Source organism: Castor canadensis, chromosome 2 (assembly GCF_047511655.1).
Source record: "Castor canadensis chromosome 2, mCasCan1.hap1v2, whole genome shotgun sequence".
Classification (NCBI taxonomy): domain Eukaryota; kingdom Metazoa; phylum Chordata; class Mammalia; order Rodentia; family Castoridae; genus Castor; species Castor canadensis.
The window spans coordinates 148,086,334-148,108,002 of NC_133387.1; the positions used below are offsets into that span (position 1 = coordinate 148,086,334).

Sequence of the window (21,669 nt, forward strand, 5' to 3'; positions counted from 1 at the left end):
CCAGCTGTTTGCATGTTTTTTGTCTTTACTTTTGTTGTTGAGTTCTACTTTAACTGCATTGTGGTCAGATAGTATGCACGGTATTATTTCTATTTTCTTATATTTGCTGAGGCTTGCTTTGTGCCCTAGGATATGACCTATTTTGGAGAAGGTTCCATGGGCTGCTGAGAAGAATGTATATTGTGTAGAGGTTGGATGAAATGTTCTGTAGACATCTACTAGGTCCACTTGATCTATTGCATATTTTAGATCTTGGATTTCTTTATTGAGTTTTTGTTTGGATGACCTATCTATTGATGATAATGGAGTGTTAAAGTCTCCCACAACCACTGTGTTGGCGTTTATATATGCTTTTAGGTCTTTCAGGGTATGTTTGATGAAGTTGGGTGCGTTGACATTGGGTGCGTACAGATTGATGATTATTATTTCCTTTTGGTCTATTTCCCCTTTTATTAGTATGGAATGTCCTTCTTTATCTCGTTTGATCAATGTAGGTTTGAAGTCTACTTTGTCAGAGATAAGTATTGCTACTCCTGCTTGTTTTCGGGGGCCATTGGCTTGGTAAATCTTCTTCCAGCCTTTCATCCTAAGCATATGCTTATTTCTGTCGGTGAGATAAGTCTCCTGTAAGCAACAAATTGTTGGATCTTCTTTTTTAATCCATTTTGTCAAACGGTGTCTTTTGATGGGTGAATTAAGTCCATTAACATTAAGTGTTAGTACTGATAGGTATGTGGTGATTCCTGCCATTTAGTTATCTTAGTTGTTTGAAGGTTTGATTGTGTGTACCTAACTTGATGTTACTCTCTACTGTCTTGCTTTTTCTTATCCTGTGGTTTGGTGCTGCCTGCCTTTTCATGGTTAAGTTGGGTGTCACTTTCTGTGTGCAGGATCCCTTGCAGAATCTTTTGTAATGGTGGCTTTGTGGTCACATATTGTTTTAGTTTCTGCTTATCATGGAAGACTTTTATTGCTCCATCTATTTTGAATGATAGCTTTGCTGGGTAGAGTATCCTGGGGTTGAAGTTATTTTCATTCAGTGCCCGGAAGATCTCACCCCACGCTCTTCTTGCTTTTAATGTTTCTGTTGAGAAGTCTGCTGTGATTTTGATGGGTTTACCTTTGTATGTTACTTGTTTTTTCTCTCTTGCAGCCTTCAATATTCTTTCCTTAGTTTCTGAACTTGTTGTTTTAATGATGATATGTCGTGGAGTAGTTCTATTTTGATCTGGTCTGTTTGGTGTCCTGGAGGCCTCTTGCATCTGTATGGGAATATCTTTCTCTAGATTTGGGAAATTTTCCGTTATTATTTTGTTGAATATATTACGCATTCCCTTCGCTTGCACCTCTTCTCCTTCTTTGATGCCCATGATTCTCAAGTTTGGTCTTTTGATGGAGTCAGTGAGTTCTTGCATTTTCTTTTCACAGGTCTTGAGTTGTTTAATTAATAGTTCTTCAGTTTTTCCTTTAATTACCATTTCATCTTCAAGTTCTGAGATTCTGTCTTCTGTTTGTTCTATTCTGCTGGATTGGCCTTCCGTTTTGTTTTGCAGTTCTGTTTCGTTCTTTTTTCTGAGGTTTTCCATATCCTGGCTGTTTTCTTCTTTATTGTTGTCTATTTTTGTCCTGAGTTCATTTATCCATTTATTCATTGTGTTCTCTCTTTCACTTTGGTGTTTGTACAGTGCTTCTATGGTTTCCTTTATTTCTTCTTTTGCTTTTTCAAATTCTCTATTTTTATTGTCTTGGAATTTCTTGAGTGTCTCCTGTACATTTTGGTTGACCCTATCCAGTATCATCTCCATAAAATTCTCATTGAGTACTTGTAGTATGTCTTCTTTTAAATTATTCTTGTAGGCTTCATTGGGTCCTTTGGCATAGTTTATCTTCATTTTGTTGGAGTCTGGCTCTGAGTTTCTGTTCTCTTCATTCCCCTCTGGTTCCTGTACTAATTTTTTGCTGTGGGGAAACTGGTTTCCTTGTTTTTTCTGTCTTCCTGTCATTGTCCTTGGTGTTGTTACTGACCCTGTACTGTGTGTAATTAAGTATTTTCTAGCTTGTAATAATAACAATGGTAATATTGAGAATGGAAGAGTGAGCTGAGATGGAAAGCAAGAAGTTAAAGAAAAGGGGAAAACAAATATACAGACAAGAGGGAGAAAGCAGAACAAGGTATCAGACAAGAGAGTTTCAAAGGTATAAACAGGGAGTGTTAGTGTACTAATCGACAGTAAGCTGAACAGACAATAGAGTGACAGAGAGAGGATTGAAAATCAAAGATAAAAAAAATAAAAATAAGTATATGAAAGTAATATCTATTTATAAAAATGAATTAAAATAAAATGGAAAATAGAAAATTAAAAAAAAAAAAAAAACCAAAAAACTTCCAAGTTTATATGCAATGCAATTTCAGTCTTAATAATTTGGATGTCCGTCTCAATCTCCAGTCCTGGAGTTGGTGCTCAGATGTTGTTCTGTAGTTGTCTCATCAAAGGGGATGCATAAAGTAGAACAAAACTACACTCACACACACACAGAAGATAAAAAAAAAAAAAAAAAAAGCCCCACCAAGTGTCCCCAGTTCAAATGCAATACAGTTTCAGTAAGTTTTTCGGCTTGCAGGTGTAATTCGGTTGTTCTCTCATCAAAGGTAGGGAGAAAAAGAAAAAAAAGTGTCTGGAGGCAGTTCTGAGAGTGGTATCTGCAACTGTGGCTTGCCTGCCTGCTGCTCTCAACCTGTAGCTGGCGGCGGTATTTATGCAGATCTCTGGGGTGAGCTAGCTCTCACCTGGTCCCACAGGCTTTGATTGTTCAGAGTTCTCCTGTGTGGGGGAGGGGGGCTTCTGCTACAGCTTTCCCCTTTCCAAGCACTGGGAAAGGTGACACTGCCCCCGCATTGTCAGGCCTGCGTGTTTATTTACGGCTCACATGGGAAGTGGGTCTTCCCTCCTCTCACAAGCGTCCCCGCTCCTGGTTGCTGGGTGCGCGCCCCGCTCCCGCCAGACCCTCTCCAGCCCGCCCGGCTTGTTTATTTACAGTCCCGGGAAGGAGTCCCTTCCCCCACTCTTCAGCGCTCAGGACACCCCACCCTCTTTCCAGCGTGTCTTAACTGTTCTTATTGCTTAGTACTCAGTTTCTCTTTTTTTCCCCGGGTGGAGGTCAGTCTGGCCAGGGGGCTATGCTGCTCTGGCCCAGGCTTGTCTGTGGGGTACCGCGGTACCGCGAAGCTCACCTGGTCCGCGTCTTCCCACGCCGTATGGGCGCCAGCCACTGGCGGCCCCCGGGGCCGTCCTCGGTTCTCCGTTTAACGTGAAGTGGAGATTCTCTGCGCCGGCTGGAGATGTGGAGGGGTCAAAGTTATGCCTTTTCTCGGTGATTATGCCTGCAAAGTGTGTCTCCAGCGTCTCTCCAAGATTTCACTATAGGAGGCTCGCTTTCTGCTTCCTACCTCTAGCCGCCATCTTGGAATTCTTGCTAATGATTTTTCTATGTTGATTTTATGTCCTGCTATCTTGCTATAGCTATTGATGGTGTCTAGGAGCTTTTGAGTAGAGTTTTTTGGGTCTTTAAGGTATAGGGTCATGTCGTCTGCAAATAGGGATATTTTGACAGTTTCTTTAACTATTTGTATTCCTTTTATTCCTTCTTCTTGCCTAATTGCTCTGGCTAGGAATTCCAGTACTATGTTGAATAGGAGTGGAGATAGTGGGCATCTTTGTCTAGTTCCTGATTTTAGAGGGAATGGTTTTAGTTTTTCTCCATTAAGTATAATGCTGGCTGTAAGTTTGTCATATATAGCTTTTATAATGTTGAGGTACTTTCCTTCTATTCCTAGTTTTCTTAGAGCTTTTATCATGAAATGATGTTGGATCTTATCAAAGGCTTTTTCTGCATCTATTGAGATGATCAAGTGGTTTTTGTCTTTGCTTCTGTTAATGTGGTTTATTATGTTTATTGATTTTCGTATGTTGAACCACTCCTGCATTCCTGGGATGAAGCCTACTTGGTCATGGTGAATGATCTTTTTGATGTGTTCTTGAATTCAGTTTGCCATTATTTTATTGAGGATTTTTGCATCAATGTTCATTAAGGAGATTGGCCTATAGTTCTCCTTTTTGGAGGTGTCTTTGCCTGGTTTTGGAATAAGTGTAATACTGGCTTCATAAAATGTGTTAGGCAGTTTTCCTTCCCTTTCTATTTCGTGGAGCAGTTTAAGGACGGTTGGTGTCAGTTCTTCTTTAAAGGTCTGATAGAATTCAGCAGAGTATCCATCAGGTCCTGGACTTTTCTTTTTTGGGAGACTGTTGATTGCTGCTTCAATTTCATTTTGTGTTATAGATCTAGTCAGGTGATTAATTTCCTCTTGGTCCAGTTTTGGATGGTCATACATATCTAGAAATCTGTCCATTTCTTTAAGATTTTCAAATTTATTTGAATATAGGTTCTCAAAGTAGTCTCTGATGATTTCCTGGACTTCCATGGTGTTTGTTGTTATCTCCCCTTTTGCATTCCTGATTCTACTAATTTGGGCTTTTTTCTTTCCTCATTTTAGTCAGGTTTGCCAGGGGTCTGTCAATCTTGTTTATTTTTTCAAAGAACCAACTTTTTGTTTCATTAATTCTTTGTATGGTGTTTTTGGTTTCTATTTCATTGATTTCAGCTCTTATTTTTAATATTTCTCTCCTTCTATTTGTTTTCGGCTTTGCTTGTTCTTTTTCTAGGGGTTTGAGATGTATCATTAGGTCATTGATTTGGGATCTTTCAGTCTTTTTAATATGTGCAGTCATGGCTATAAACTTTCCTCTCAGGACTGTCTTTGCTGTGTCCCGTAGGTTCCGGTAGGTTGTGTTTTCATTTTCATTGACCTCCAGGAACTTTTTAATTTCCTCTTTTATTTCATCAATGATCCATTGTTCATTAAGCAATGAGTTATTCAGTTTCCAGCAGTTTGCATGTTTTTTGTCTTTACTTTTTTTGTTGACTTCATTTTATTGCATTGTGATCAGATAGAATGCATGGTATAATTTCTGCTTTCTTATATTTGCTGAGGCTTGCTTTGTGCCCTAGGATATGACCTATTTTAGAGAAGGTTCCATGGGCTGCTGAGAAGAATGTATATTGTGTAGAAGTTGGATGAAATGTTCTGTAGACATCAAGTAGGTCCATTTGATCTATTGTATATTTTAGATATAGGATTTCTTTATTGATTTTTTGTTTGGATGACCTATCTATTGATGATAATGGGGTTTTAAAGTCTCCCACAACCACTATGTTGGAGTTAATATATGCATTTAGGTCCTTCGGGGTATGTTTGATGAAATTGAGTGCATTGACATTGGGTGCATATAGGTTGATAATTGTTATTTCCTTTTGGTCTGTTTCTTCTTCTATTAGTATGGAATTCCTTCTTTATCTCGTTTGATCAATGTAGGTTTGAAGTCTACTTTATCAGAGATAAGTATTGCTACTCCTGCCTGTTTTGGGGGCCATTGGCTTGGTAAATCTTCTTCCAGCCTTTCATCCTAAGCCTATGTTTATTTCTGTCAGTGAGATGGGTCTCCTGTAAGCCACAAATTGTTGGGTCTTCCTTTTTAATCCATTTCGTCAAACAGTGCCTTTTGATGGGGGAATTAAGTCCATTAGCATTAAGTGTTAGTACTGATAGGTATGTGGTGATTCCTGTCATTTAGTTGCCTTAGTTGTTCGAAGGTTTGATTGTGTGTACCTAAGTTGAGGTTACTCTCTACTTTCTTGCTTTTTCTTTTCCTGTAGTTTGGTGCTGCCTGCCCTTTCATGGTTATGTTGGGTTTCACTTTCTGTTTGCAGTATCCCTTGAAGAATCTTTTGTAGTGGTGGCTTTGTGGTCACATGTTGTTTTATTTTCTGCTTATCATGGGAGACTTTATTGCTCCATGTATTTTGAATGATAGTTTTGCTGGGTAGAGTATCCTGGGGTTGAAGCTATTTTCATTCTGTGCCCAGAAGATCTCACCCCAAGCTCTTCTTGCTTTTAATGTTTCTGTTGAGAAGTCTGCTGTGATTTTGATGGGTTTACCTGTGTATGTTATTTGTTTTTTCTCTTTTACAGCCTTCAGTATTCTTCTGGGGTCTCTGTATTTGTTGTTTTAATGAGAATATGCCGTCGGGTAGATCTGTTTTGGTCTGGTCTGTTTGGTGTTCTGGAGCCCTCTTGCATCTGTATTGGAATAGATTTCTCTAGATTTGGGAAATATTCTATTATTATTTTGTTGAATATATTACATTTTCCCTTTGCTTTCACCTCTTCTCCTTCTTCAATGGCCATGATTCTCAGGTTAGGTCTTTTGATGGAGTCAGTGAGTTCTTGCATTTTCTTTTTACAGGTCTTGAGTTATTTAACTAATAGTTCTTCTGTTTTTCCTTTAATTACCCTTTCATCTTCGAGTTTGGAGATTCTGTCTTCTGTTTGTTCTATTCTGCTGGATTGGCCTTCCATTTTGTTTTGCAATTCTGTTCCGTTCTTTTTTCTGAGGTTTTCCATATCTTGAGTCGTTTCCTCTTTAATGTTGTCTATTTTTGTCCTGAGTTCATTTATCTCTTTATTAATCGTGTTCTTTGTTTCACTTTGGTGTTTATACAGTGCTTCTATGGTTTCTTTTATTTCTTATTGTGCTTTTTCAAATTCTCTATTTTTGTTGTCTTGGAATTTTTTGAGTGTCCCCTGTACATTTTGGTTGACCATATCCAGTATCATCTCTATAAAATTCTCATTGATAACCTGTAGTATTTCTTCTTTAAATTATTCTTGTGGGGTTCATTGCATTCTTTGGCATCGTTTATCTTCATTTTGTTGGAGTCTGGATCTGAGTATCTGTTTTCTTCATTTCCCTCTTATTCCTGTACTATCTTTTTGCTGTGTGGAAACTGGTTTCCATGTTTTTTCTGTCTTCCTGTCATTGCCCTTGGTGTTGTTATTGTCCCTGTACTGTGCACAGTTAAGTATTTTCTAGCTTGTAGTAATAACAATGGTGATATTTAGAATGGAAGTGTGAGAGGAGATGGAAAGCAAACAAGTTAAAGAAAAAGGGAAAAACAAATAAACAAATAGGAAAAAACAAACAAAAAAAAAAGTTTCAAAGATATAAACAGGGAGAGATAGTGTACTAATTGACAGTAAGCTGAACAGGCATTAGAGAGAGAGAGGATTGAAAAAATAAATAAGTAAAAAATAAGTAAATGAAAAAAAAATCTCCAAGTTCAAATGCAATAAAGTTTCAGTCTTAATAATTTTGGTGTTAGTCCCTCAGCCTCCAATCCTGGAGATGGTGTCTCAGAAGTAGTTCTGTTATTGTCTCATCAAAGTGGAAAAAAACCAAAACAAAACAAAACAACACAAAACCAAAAAAAACACCACAAAGTTTCCCAAGTTCAAATTCAATGCAGTTTCAGTAAGTTTTTCAGCATGCAGGTGTAGTTTGGTTGTTGTCTCATCAAAGGAAGAAAGAAAAAAAAAGAGTCTGGAGACAGTTCTGTGAATGGCTATCTGAGGCTGTGGCTCACCTGCCAACTGCTCTCAGCCAGCTGTTGCTGGAGGCTTTATTTATGCAGATCTCAGGAGTGAGCTTAACACTCACCTAGCCCTTCAAGCTTTGTTTACTTAGAGTTCTCCTGGGCTTGACCGCCACTGCTACAAGCTTTCCCCTTTCCAAGCACACTGGGGGAGGTGACACTGCACCAGCTTTCTCAGTCCTGTGTGTTTATTTACAGTTCACATGGGAAGTGGGTCTTTTCTCTTTTCCTGTGGAGTTTTCCTCCCACTGCCACTTTTACAAGCTTTCCCACTCCTGGTTGCTCAGCATGTGCCACCACTCCTGCCTTCTCTGACCAGCTTGTTTGTGAGAAATTTCCCCTCCCCACCCTTCAGTGCTCAGGGCGCCCCGCCCTCTTTGCTACATGTCTCTTTTGTTATTGCTTATTATTCTGTTTTTTTTTTCCTTTTTTCCCTGGGTGGGGGTTGGTCTGTCCAGGGGGCTATGCTGATCTGGCCCAGGGTTGTCTGTGGGAGTACCGCATGCCGCTTAGCTCACCTTGTGGTCTGCTTCTCAAGTCGTCTGGATGCTGCCGTCTGGCAGCAGTGTGGGAGCCCTCCTGGTTTCTCCATTTAACGTGAAGTAGAGATGCTATGCGCAGGCTGGAGGTGTGGAGGAGTCAAAGTTTTTCCTCTTCTTGGTGGTTTTTCCTGCCAGGTGTATCTCCAGCGTCTCTCCAAGATTTTACTTTAGGAGGCACGCTTTCTGCTTCCTCCCTCTAGCCGCCCTCTTGGAATCCACTTATCCATATTTTATTCATTCAAAGTGACTTATTGGAGTGTGGTTCAAATGTAGAGTGCCTGCCCAGCAAGCTCAAGGCTCTGAATTCAAACCCCAGTAGCAAAATGACAAAACAAATCAAAAGAAAAGAAAAAGTGGACCAGCTGTAGTGAAGCATGTCCATGGCCTGGCACTCGAGAGATCTTGAGGCCACATACTGCGATCCTGTCTCAAAAGGGGAAGAGTGAGTCAATAAATCCATCCTGCACTGAAGCAGAGAGGATGCACAGAGATGTGAATGTCAGGAGGTAAAAGTCCTTGAGCTCCATCTTAGAGGCTGTTTGTTTTAGCTAAGCTATTCTTCTCTTACCTAAAAACCTTTCCTGGTCTCAGGAAAAGAGAGGTTGCTTCTCTTGAGTGTTTCCCACGAACTATTCTGCCCTTCATCCCTAAGCTTTAGTCTCTGATAGCATGTCCAGGATCATTTAATATTGTATTACATAATGTTTGACATTCTGACCCAAGCAACATGGTAGTTAGGAAAGCACAGGCAGCCTTTTATCAAAATAAATAAGGAATGTTGGAAAAATAGAGGATTCAAGTATGTTCTCTATTAATTAACCAAATGTATAGCATTTGCTCTGTAGAGGAGTTTCAAGTTGAATGTTATATTGAAACCGCAACATAAGTGGACATGGTGGCACACATCTGTGATCCCAGCTCTCAGGAGGATCATGGGTTGCGATATGATACACAGCGAGAACCTGTCTCAAAAAAAAAAAAAAACTGCAACATATAAATACGCAATGTGAGATATAAAGATTCAAAGATACTTTTAATTGATTTATACTTTTCATGAATCAATTATTTCAGTGCTTTTGGAGGTCTAATACATAAGCAGAATACAGTCATTGTGGATTAGACTGCCATCTTAAAGTTCTAATTAAAAGCACAAATAATATATTGATGTTCGTAGGAATTCTGTTGTCAGAATTGGGAAGCTTAAGAGAATCCTCAATGGAGTCTTTAGAAGTTTATTTTGAATTTGAAAATAAAAGTTATAGTAAAGCAACTTCATCTACTCTTTAGCAGTTTGGGAGACTAGAAGAGAGCTAGTTTTGTATTTCTATCAAAATTAAATCCAGATGAATGAAAGACTCAAACATTAAAAAGAGTCAATGATACCAAAAAAAGCAATAAACAAAAAAATAAAAAGACAATGATAAAATTACATGAAGAAAGCATATGTGAATATTTGTATACTCTTAAGAGGTAGCAATAGCTGGGTACCGGTGGTTCACACCAGTAATCCTAGCTACTCAGGGGGCAGAGATCAGGAGGATCTCAGTTTGAGGCCAGTCCAGGCAAATAGTCCTTGAGACCCTATCTCCAAAATACCCAACACAAAAAAGGGCTGGCAGAGTGGCTCAAGTGGTAGAGACACTGAATTCAGACCCCAGGACCTCCAAAAAAAAAAGAGGTAGCAACCTCTGTAAACATGACCTCCAACTCAGAAGCTATAGTAGAAGAATTTGACTATATTAAAATTAAATATTTCTGTACAGGAAAAAATATCACTAGAAAGTTAAAAAAATGTGGGGGGAAATTTGCTACACATGTCACAGGAAATGTGCTTATTCCTTTCATTGAAAGTTTTTACAATTTAATAAGAAAAGATGATATCAGACAGATAATTCAAACAGAAAGAAGTATACACAGTTAATACATGAATTAACAGGCTGCTATAGCTCAGTGGGAGAGCACATGCTTAGCATGCTTGAGGCCCTGGGTTCAATGACCAGCAGTTCCCTCCAACTCTAACCTCCCCGAAAGACAACATGCAGAGTAAAAAGATACTGCATATTAAAATGTTGTTCCATATTTTAAAAGGTGTCACATATATGTAAAGGTTTTATACATGTGTTAAAAAGTGTTGCCAGAGGCTGGAGGGGAAGCTCACAGGTAACATGCTGCCTGGCATATGTGAGGGCCACCAAAATGAAATAAAAAATGTGATACAAAATTTAAAACAGAAAGCAGAAAAATGGAGGGAATGAACTAATTCAGGAAGAAATGTCATATTGAAACTCTCTGTATAGGTATCTTAAGCAAACAAAAATGTCTTTTTTTTTCCCCTCACAAACAGAGGACAGGAATGTAAATCAGGTCCTCTGGGGGAAGGGGGATAATGTAAGAAAAGGGTTTGCTGGGCACCGGTGGCTCATGCCTGTAATCCTAGCTACTCAGGAGACAGAGATCAGGAAGATCCCAGTTTGAAGCCAGCCTGGGCATGACCCTAGCTCAAAAAACCCTATCACAAAAAAGAGTGGCTCAAGGTGTAGGCCCTGAGTTCAAGCCCCAGTACCACAAAAAAAAAGGTGGGGGAGTAATAGGAGGGTGAATATGATGGAAATATTATTTACTCATGTATAAAAATGGAAAAATGAGACCTGTTGAAACTATTCTAAGAATGGATGGCAGAGATAAAGGAGAATGATGGAGGTGGTGAATCTGAGTTATATTATAAGTACTTTTCTAAATGTCACAATGTACTACTGCACAACAATATGATGATAAAAATTTTTAAATAGATACATAAAATATCAGTATTTTAAATGCAAAAAAATGGCTTGCTTTTCAGAGTTGCAAATATTTAGAAGACCAATAACACCCATTGTTAATGAAGTAATTTTAGAAATTGTTATATTGTTGCTATCAAGGGAGATTGCTTTTGGGAGTTATCTATGTTATTAACACAGAAAAAGGTGAGTAAATATATTGTCAAATGAATTCAAGTGCATTACATAATTTGAAAAATATGTGCTACAAGCAGTTAACTTAATTGATGTTCTCAGGGTAGAACTGAGGGGTCAACTTTATAAGTCACTATTGCTATAATGTTTAAAAATTTGTAATTAAAAACTATTACTTTTATAAGCAGAGAAAAAGTAATATTTAAAAAGGCAATTTCACAATTTCTTTTTACAGGTGATTACATGCTTGATGCAAAGCCAAAAGAAATTTCAGAAATTCAACGTTTAAATTATGAACAGGTAATAAACATGATTTTTATTATGTTAAAATATTTCATCTTTATAAGTGTACACATTGGTCTCTATCAGTGTTTGTAAACTTTTTCTATGAAGAACTGGAAGGTAAATATTTTAGGTTTGCAGGTCACATATGGTCAGCCTCCATTGCATATTCTGTTTTCTTTTGCCCACCAGCCATACTTTTTGGATTCCTATTTTCTATGAATACATATAATGAGTAGATGCTACTCTACAGATCTGTGTCGAATGAAAACATGGTATTTTTCTTGAAAACTTGTCTCTCAGGTCAATTTGTGTTTGATTCTTAATTCACCTTACCTTGTCTCATTTACATTTTGCATTGTTTTTTGGTAGTGCCAGGAGGCTTGAATTCAGGACCTTAAGTTATGTGAGCACTCTGCCACTAAACTACACCCAAGATTTTAACTTAAGTTTAAGAGAAAGTTGAAGCAACAGCAACAGTGGTTCATTTCTATAATCCTATCTACTTGGAAGCTAAGATCAGGAGGGTAGTGAATCGAGGCCATCCCAGGAAAACAGTTCTCAAGACCCCCATCTTCAAAATAACTAGAGCAAAAGTGGACTGAAGGTGTGGCTCAAGTGGAAGAGCGCCTGCTTTGCAAGTATGAAGCTCTGAGTTCAAACCCAAGTCCACAAAAAAAAAAAAAAAAAGAGTTGAGCAAATGATGTCTATATGTCATAAGAACAAATTCTGCTATTTTGTAATTTCATTATGTCCACACTTCTTTATGTTCTTTAGAACTCTTCCTCTATAATATAGGAGAGTTCAGTAGGCTCAAAATTACTGAAACTGGGTGCAAGCAAACAGAGCTTCATTTTCTTCACTGTTCTTTGTCAATAGGAGGAAGAAATTAGCCCTTCTAGCAGGAGGATGTAATAGCCAGGGAAGAAATAGACATTACTAGAACCTTCACATTCACTTTCAAAGTAACTTTTTAAACATACTACACCAGTATCAAATTAAAAAAAAAAAAAAAAAGGAAGCAGAATTCATTTAAATATTGTAAATTTTCTTTTTTTTTTTGTGGTACTGGGGGTTGAACTCAGGGCCTCATGCTTGCTTGCTAGGCAGCCACTGTACCACTTGAGTCACTCCACCAGCCCTTTTTTGGTGTGTTGTGTATTTTCAAGGTAAGGTCTTGCAAACTATTTGCCTGGGCTGCCTTTGAACCATGATCCTCCTCTCTGCCTCCTGAGTAGCTAGGGTTATAGACATGAGCCACTGGTGCCCAGCTGTGTTGGGTGTTTTTGAGATAGGTTCTTGCAAGTTATTTGCCCAGGCTGGCTTTGAACAGCAGTCCTCCTGATCTCTGCCTCCCAAGTAGTTAGGAGGTTGCGAGAAAATCTTGATTGACAAGTGTTTACAAATGATGTCAGCATTTTGTTTGTTTCAAGTTTATCCTGCAGTCTTAGGATATACTTCCATTACAATGACTTAGACTCTTAAAAGAGTAGAAGTAAAGTTTTGTTTCATAATTGAGACAAACACTATCTAACAACTGCTTTCAAAAAAGTGGCCATCATTTAAAAGTATTTATGAGGAACTGGGTGTCAGTGGCTCAGGCCTATAATCCTAGCTAGGCAGAAGGCAGAGATCAGAAGGATCGTGATTTGAAGCCAGCCTGGCAAATAGTTCATGAGACCCTATCTCGAAAATACCCAGCAGAAAATAGGGCTGGTGGAGTGGCTCAAGTTGAAGGCCCTGAGTTCAAACCCCAGCACTGTGAAAAAGAAAACAAGTATTTATGAGGTTATTATAACACTACCATTAGTTTTTGAGAATAGTGTGTACTAAGCTGACATGGCTGAGTCTGAACTCATGCTTGATATTCTACGAGTGTAAATGTTCTTTTAAATATAAAAAGAACATTTTGTATGTGAATGAAATTTTAGAAAGACCAAAGCAGAGCTGCAATTTTCCCAAGTAAAACCTCTTTACCAGAAGTTACAGTATGAACAAAGCATATTTTTTTCCAATTTTGCTAAATGATAAATAACCTCATATGAAAACAGGATATGTGTGTGTTAACAGGTTTTTATTTATTTATTTTACTTACTTATTGCAGTGTGAGTATTAAACCTAGGGTCTCAAGCATACTAGGCAAGTATTCTGCCACTAAGCTATACCCTCAGCCCTAACAGGCATTTAAATGACTGCAAATATATATTTAAAGCATTTTGTATTTAAGATAGGTGTGGTGGTTCACTTCTATAATCATGGAGGATTACAAGCACTCAGGAGGGAGAGTTAGGAGGATTAAGAGTTTGAGACCAACCTGGGCTATATGGTGAGACCATTTCTCAAAAATTACAGTGGCTCAATCTGTAATCCCAGCTAGTTGGGAGATTGAGAGGATTGCAGATTGAGGCTAGGTAAAAAGTTAGTGGGACCCTCATCTCAACAAATAAAGCCAGGCATGGTAGTGCATACCTGTGGTCCCAGGTATGTGGGAGGCCACAGGTAAGTGAATCCCAGTACAGGAGGGTTCTGAGCAAAAATGTGAGGTGGTATCTAAAAAATAATCTAAAAGACACAAAGTGCTCATGTAAGGCCCTGAGTTCCAACCCAATATTGCCAATAAGCAAGCATTTAACAAACATAAATAGTATGCTATTTATTTATTCATTGTTTGCGGTACTGGGGTTTGAACTTAGGGCCTCACAGTTGCTAGGCAGGTGCTCTACCACTTGAGCCACTCCACCAGCCCTTTTCTGTGTGGGTATTATCTAGATAGGGCTCGCAAACTATTTCCCCAGGCCAGCTTTGAATCAGGATCCTCCTGAGTAGCTAGGATTACAGGTGTGAGCCACCAGTGCCCAGCATAAATAGTATGCTTTAGATTTAAATTTAAAATACTTCATCATGTTAGAACCTTTCGGAAGGGTTCTCAGAAACAGTTTAACTAGAACCTTAAAGGATCCAGTAGTAATGTTTTTAGGACGTGAGCAAACATTCCTCTCATTTATGTTATGTAACTGTCAGTTGGAATTCAGAACAAGGTAGCAAAATATTTTCCTTTTTTAACCCTTTGTTTATAAATTCATGTATTTTATCAGTTTTATTAGTCTTTGTGGAGATTATCAAATAGTATTGAGTTATTTTACAACTAAATAATCCATAATAAATGTAGGAAATGTATAAAATGCAAGCACAAGCTCAGGAGATGTTAGAAATTGTGCTTCCCCTAAAGGAAGTTGTGTAATTAGCAGCCAAAATTTAACAAAAATAGAAGAACTCAGAGATAATAGAGCCATAATCTTTAGATTGCTCAATATTGTTACAATTTTTTCAGATTCATCATTGCTGTGGCTTTAGGAAAATTTTATAGCACTTAAGGAAAAAAGGTGAACTGACTTTTTGAAGTTCAATTTTTAGCAAAGTTGAAAAATATGGTGTTTGGGGGTAATATACATATTAGGAAGAGGTGAAAGGGACAAAGGTTATCTTATTTATAAATGTATCATTTGTATATTTAAAACATTTGAATAATTTGTTTGCAATCTGTATAATCTCTTAGAATGGAATTTTATAAGTTATTTGCCAAAACAGAACATGGGCTGCTTGCTTGCTTTATTTGTTTGTTTGTTTGTTTGTTTATTGTAGCAGTGTATCATATGTAGCCCAGGCTAGCCTTGAATTCCAGATCTTCCTGCTTCACCCTCTTAAGTGATGGGTTTACAGGCACACACCACTATGTCTTGCTCTAAATTTGCCCTTTCTAAATTTCAAAGAGTCCCTAGTTTTAATGTAAGAGGATGTATTTCAAATTTACAATTTCTGTTATAAGCCCCTCTAGTAGACTGTTCTTTTGTTGTTATTGTTTTGTTTTGGAGACAGGGTCTTGCTGGTATGGCTCATGTTGGCCTGGAATTTATAATCCTCCTGCTTCAGTCTCCCAAGTGCTGGAACTACTGGTGTATACCACCATGTCCAGCTAGTTATGTATTGGTTCTTATTTATTCTCTGAAATATATCCTAGTTAAGTATGTTCAGATTTAATGTGTTAAATATTTAGAAAAGCATATTTAAAATAGTTCCCATTACTGATTTATGCGAATGTATTTATTGAGAAAACTGATGTGAACAGAAATGAATCCTGATTTGGCCAGAAAGTCTTTGTGATCCACCCTCTGCCTGTCTCTCAAACTTCATCGCCTACACTTTTCTACTTCATTTACTTCAGTCTAGTCTTGTTCTACCATGGGTGTTGTAATAAACTCATTTCTGCATCAAGGTTTTTTGCACTAGCGTTCACTTTGTTTGGAAGGCTGTTCCTAGAGCTTCCCAAGACTCAAGTTTTCAATTCCATCTCTATTCAAATATTATTTTCAGAAAGACCTGTCTTCCTCTCCCTCCAGTCCCTCTCTTCTTCCCTCTCCCTCTCCCTCCTTTCTTTCTTTTTTCTTTCTCTTCCTTGTTTCCTTCCTTCCTTCCCTCCTCCCTCTGTCTCCTCCTCCTTCTCTCTCCCTTTTTCTTTCTCTCTCTTTCTCTCCTTCCCTCTTTCTTTTCTTTCTTTCCCTTTCTTTTTGTGCACTCACTGCAAAAATAAGAGGGTAAAAGGAGCTGAAAATTTTCTTATGCCTCCCATGCCTCCTCACCCCACACCCCACACGTATAGCCTCCCCCATTATCATCATCCCACACCAGAGTGCTACATCAGTTATAGCAATAAACCTACACTGACACATTATTATCACCAAAAGTCCATAGTGTGCATTAGGATTCACTCTTGGCATTGTACAGTCTATGGATTTAGACAAATGTGCTGGTGTATATCATCATTATAACACCACACTGAACATTGGATTGTCCTTGAAATCCTCTGTTTATCCCTCCTCTTCTTAATCTCTGGCAAACACGGATCTTCTTTCCTAACTCCTAACTGTAGTTTTGCCCTTTCCAGAGTGTCATTTGTTTTTCACATTGGCTTCTGTCACTTAGTAGTTTCCTCCATATCTCTTCATGGCATGATGGCTTGTTTCTATTTTTTAAATTGTAATAAAACCACATAATAATATTAAATAATATTAAAACTTAATAATATTAAAATTTAAATAATATTAAATTTATCCTCTTAATCTTTTTACCCATATGGCTTAGTAATTTTAACTATATTTACAGTGTTATGTAAGATCTCTAGAATTGTTTTATCTTGTGAAACTGAAATTCTGTACTTACTGAACTCCCCATTTTTCTTTCCCTTCACCCCCTGGAAAATACCATTCTACTTTCTGTTTTGTGATTTTAACTGCTGTAGATATCCCATAAAGTGGAATCATAAGGCATTTGTTCTTTTGTTACTAACTCATTTCATTCATTCAAGGTCTGTCCATATTGTAGCTTGTCACAGGATTTCCATTTTGTGAATATACCACATTTTCTTTATCCACTCATTTATCAATAGACATTTATAGTACTTCTACTTCTTGAGTATTATTATTTTGCAGACCTTTTCAAGATTCTTCTTTCATTTTTTTTTGGATATATGCCCAGAAGAGGCTTTCCTCTTTAACTTAAGACTTTTTTTTTTGTGGTACTAGAGATTGAACTCAGGACCTCACACTTGCTAGGCAAGCACTCTACCATGTGAGCCACAACTCCAGTCTAACTTTAGACATTTTTTCATGTTAGACTTCCTGGTCTAAAATAAGTCCTCTGCCACTGCCACCATACAACCTCATCGTGCTCAATTTTTTCTTACTGATACTTGGCATTACATATTATGTGTTTGTCTCTTATAGCACGATGTTAGTTACATGAGAACAGAAACTTTGTTCTATCCACTATTGTATCTTTGGAACTCAGCTTAGTGCCTGACACATAGTAGATACTTAATGATAAACATTTATTGACAAGATGAATAAATTGGATAAAATGTAAATTTTAACTTAACTTTTCCTTTTTGTTGATACTGGGGTTTGAAATCAGGGCCTCATGCTTGCTAGACAGGTGCTCTACAACTTGAGTCAGTCCTCTAGCCCATAATTTAACATTTTTTTTTTAAGGGACAGGGTCTCACTATGTTGTTCAGGCTGCCTCAAACTATTGGGCTCAGGTGATCCTCCTGCCTTAACCTCCCTAGTAGCTGGAACTATAGGCACACACCACCACACCCAGCTTTTTGTTTTTGGTGGTGGGGGAGACAGGTTTTAAACTCAGGATCTCTACCACTTGAGCCACGCCTCTAGCCCTTCAGCTTTTTTTTTCTTTAATTGCTCTTATTATTACTTTTCTGAGCTATACCTTTCCCCTTTCTATTTTCAGAATATGAGTGATGCTATGGCAATTTTGCATAAACTACAGACGGGCCTGGATGTAAATGTAAGATTCACTGGTGTTCGAGTGTTTGAATATACACCGGAATGCATAGTGTTTGATCTTCTTGATATTCCTTTATATCATGGATGGTTAGTAGATCCTCAGGTAAGTGAAATTAAATTATGTAGACACAAATGCAGGAAAACTTCATTAATACATCAAGTTGATATAAATTTTTATTTTCTGATATTTATATTTTTGACCTGGAATTAGCCAACCCATGAGGTTAAGGACACAGTCTTCCAGACTACCAAATTAGTCCAAGGCTTCTGATCCCAACTGCAAAGTTAGGTGAAGAATCCACACAAGACCACCCTCACTTCTCACATCAACTGAAATTCAAATGTTTCCCAAAACTGTCCTCAGATTTAGTAATTTGTTAGAAAATCTTTCAGAGCCTACTGAAACCTATCTCACTTACCATTATAGTTTATTATAGGGGTAAGATACAGGTTAAAAATAGCCAAGGAAAGAGATAAACAGGGCAGCATACAGGCGAGTTCTGAATGTGAAGCTCCTTTTGTCCTCAGGGATGTCTCCCTCTTGATATGTGACAATATGATGCATGGAGTGTTGCTGGTCCTGGAACTCACTCAGCCTTCAGTGTTCAGAGTTGTTATTGAGATTTCATTGCATAGGCATAATTGTCTGCCTGTGTGGTTGAACTCAGTCTCCAGCTCTTCCTCATTAGTATAGTGGCCCAAAGGATCCACCTTCAATAACAAGTCATTCCTATTACAAGGGAAATTTCAAGAGTTCAGAGTTTATCTCCGAGGAGTCTGAACAAAGGACAAATCTCTCTTTGGTCAAGACCATTTTTTTTGCCATACTGTAGTTTAAACTCTGGGCTTCATGCTTGGTTGGCAGGAGTTCTACCACTTGACCTGTATCTCCAGCAAGACCATATTCTTTACTGCACAGGTTTGAAAAAGATTTTAAATCATCCCAACATTTATTTTAAAAGGCACCCCCAAATCCTGTTACTGTAATTGTACATTTCTAAATGTACAGTGACCTTTGGTATTTACTAGTCTAGCATTCCAAGTTTTTCTTCTTAGCAAGTACACCAGGGCTCTGGCATGAAGTAGATGACACACCCAAGGACAACTGAGGAAAGTTTTAGGAAGAGACTATTTATTTATTTAGGGGGGACTGAGCATTGAACTCAGGGTTCTTGTGCTTGTTTATTTATTTATTTGTGGGACTGAAGTTTGGACTCAGGGCTTCATGCTTACAAAGCAGGTTCTCTACCACTTGAGCCATACCTCTAGTCCCTTTTGCTCTGGTTGTGTTGGAGATGGGGATGTCATGAACTATTTGCCTGTGCTGGCCTTGAACTGTAATTCTCCCATTCTCAGCCTCCCGGGTATCTAGGATTACAGGCATGAGCCATTAGTGATTGGTTTGCTTTGGTTTTTTTTGAGACAGTGTCTTGCTTTATGCCTGGGCCAGGCTAGACGACAATCTTCCTATTTATGTTCCCCCATAGCTGGGATGACACGTGTGTGCCAATAAACTCAACTACTGGTTGACATGGGTGTTTTTGCCCTGGCTGTCAAAAATCGCCATCCTCCTGATCTCCACCTCCCAAGTAGCTTGTAATACAGGCTTGAGCCTCTATACCTGGCTAGGAAGAGACCATTTACAAAGTGTAGGCAAAGTTAAGGGGAACAGCAAGGAGTAGTGCAGCATCCTAGAGTTAGCAACAGCCAGAAGCTATCACCACTCTTAACTCTGATGAGAAAGAGAGGGAGGAGTTAGCAGAATTTAGTAAGACCAGTTGCTAATACATAGGGCTACTGGCTAGGAGGTGTAGCCTTCTATAGAGGAATGTAGCTATTACCAACCTGGCCCGGCAAAGGAGGAGTGAAAGTGAAACCTGTTCTGATTTTCAGCCTCTGATTTCCTCCAGTATCTTTCACTGGCCAAATGTAACTGGTAACTGGAGAGTAGGAATTCCAGTTGCTGGGTCCTTAGAGATTGGCCTCTGGAGTAGGGAGTGATTCTGGAGAGCAAAAGGGAGACACGATTCCTTTATTTACTAAGTGTTTTGTGTAGCTAAAGTCTTCTCTATTCCATTGATCTGTCTTATGTCTACTCCTGTACTGTTTTAATATTGTAGTTTATTTATAGATTTTTTTTCAATCCAAGATAAGGTAAAAAGTTCAAAATATTATTGTGAACTTTAAAAGGAATTATACTACCTAGTGGTTCTTAAATTTATTCTGTTTCATGGTATGATATGAGGATTTTCTTTGGTTTTTTTTTTTTGTTTGTTTGTTTATTTTTGAGATAAGGTCTCACTGTGTAGCTCAGGCTGGCCTCAAATTTGCAGTTCTCCTGCCTCAGCCTCCTGAGTGCTGGGATTATAGGCATGCATCACTACAGTTGGCCAGGATTTACTTTAATTAAATGTTTTATTTTGAAATAATTCTATATTAACATAAAGTTGTATAAAATAGTACAGAGCAATCATTGTATCTTTTATCCAATTTCTCCCAATGTAACCATCTTGCAAATGTCTACTTTGCAATTTTACTTTAGTGAAATACCAAAACCAGGAAACTGACATTAATGCAGTGAAGATTCAAAAACATTTCCATCACTGCAAGAATCCCTTCTCTTGCCTTTGTTTAGTCATGCCTACTTCTCTCCTACTCTCACCCTCTTCTTAATCGCTAGAAACCACTAATCTGTTTTCCACTTCTATAATTTTATTATTTAAAAAAAATTTACACATATGCAATAATATGGTATGTAGTTTTTTGTGACTGGCTTTTTAAAAACTCATCCTAAGCCTCTGGCACATCTCCAGGTTGTTGTACATATTAATACTTTGTTCTTTTTTGTTGCTAAATACTGTTCCATGATGTGGGTATGCCAGAGTTTAACCATTTACCTGTTAAAGAGTATCTGGCTAGGGGCCCATGGCTCCTACCTGTAATCCTAGCTGCTTGGGAGTCTGAGATCAGGATGGCATCTGAGTTCGAAGCCAGCTGGGCAAATATTTCCCATCTCTAAAATAACCAGAGCAAAATGGACGAGAGGTGTGGCTCAAGCAATAGAACACCTACTTTGCAAGTGCAAATCCCTAAATTCAAACTCTAGTCCCACCAAAAAAAAAATCTGCTCTTTTTCCAGTTTCTGGCTATTAGGAATAAAACGTCTATAAAAATTTGTGTTGCAGTTGTTTGTTTTCACTTCTGTAGATTAAATGCCCAGGAGTGTAATTGTGAGTCAGATGGTGGTATTGTGTCACGTTGTGTGTGTATGTGTTTGTTCTGAGACAGGTTCTTGCTGTGTGCTTCAGGCTGGTTTCCAAATCATGATCCTCCTGCTTCAACCTCCTCAGTGCTGGGATCACAGACCTGAATCACCATATCCAGCTTCTCTTCTTTTAAGAAACTATCAAGCTATTTACAAAAGTGCCCCCAAACTTTACATTCCCTCCAGAAATGGATGAGTGATCCAGTTTCTCTGCATCGTTGTCAGCTTTTGATAGTGTCACTATTTTTTATTTTACTCTTTCTCATACTTTATATGGTAATATTTCATTGTAGTTTTAATTTGCATAGCTTTAATTGCTAATGATGTTAAACATCTTTTTCATGGTTGTTTTCCATTACTATTTCCTCTTTAATAAAATATCTCTTTTGCCCATTTTCTAATTGGATTTGTTCTTCACAGTTAGGAGTGTGTTACATATTCTAAATACTAATTCGTTGTCAGACGTGTGTTTTACAAATTCTCCCAGTCTATACCTTATTTATTCAGTCTTCAGAGGATCTTCACAAAACAAAAAAATTTTGAAATGGTGTCTGTGATGCCCAGGTTGGCCTTGAACTCACAATCCTGCCTCTGCCTTCCAAGTAGCTGGGATTACAGGTGTATGCCAGTACACCTTGCTTAAATTTTTTTAATTGTAATAAAGTCCAGTTTACAGTTTTTCTCTATGCCTCCTGCTTTTGGTGTTAAGTCTAAGAATTCT

The 21,669-nt window shown here is 38.0% G+C and overlaps 1 protein-coding gene across 4 annotated transcripts in view; it reads left to right on the forward strand.

Annotated features, from left to right (window-relative positions):
* The window catches only part of Mindy2 (MINDY lysine 48 deubiquitinase 2), a 96,239-nt gene that overhangs the window by 26,816 nt on the left and 47,754 nt on the right, over positions 1–21,669 (forward strand). For all 4 annotated transcript variants that reach the window (XM_074066081.1, XM_074066078.1, XM_074066080.1 and 1 more), the window contains exons 3-4: positions 11,277–11,341; positions 17,628–17,786. In XM_074066081.1, coding sequence (XP_073922182.1) covers positions 11,277–11,341; positions 17,628–17,786 — 224 coding nt within the window. The remainder of the gene's footprint in view (positions 1–11,276; positions 11,342–17,627; positions 17,787–21,669) is intronic.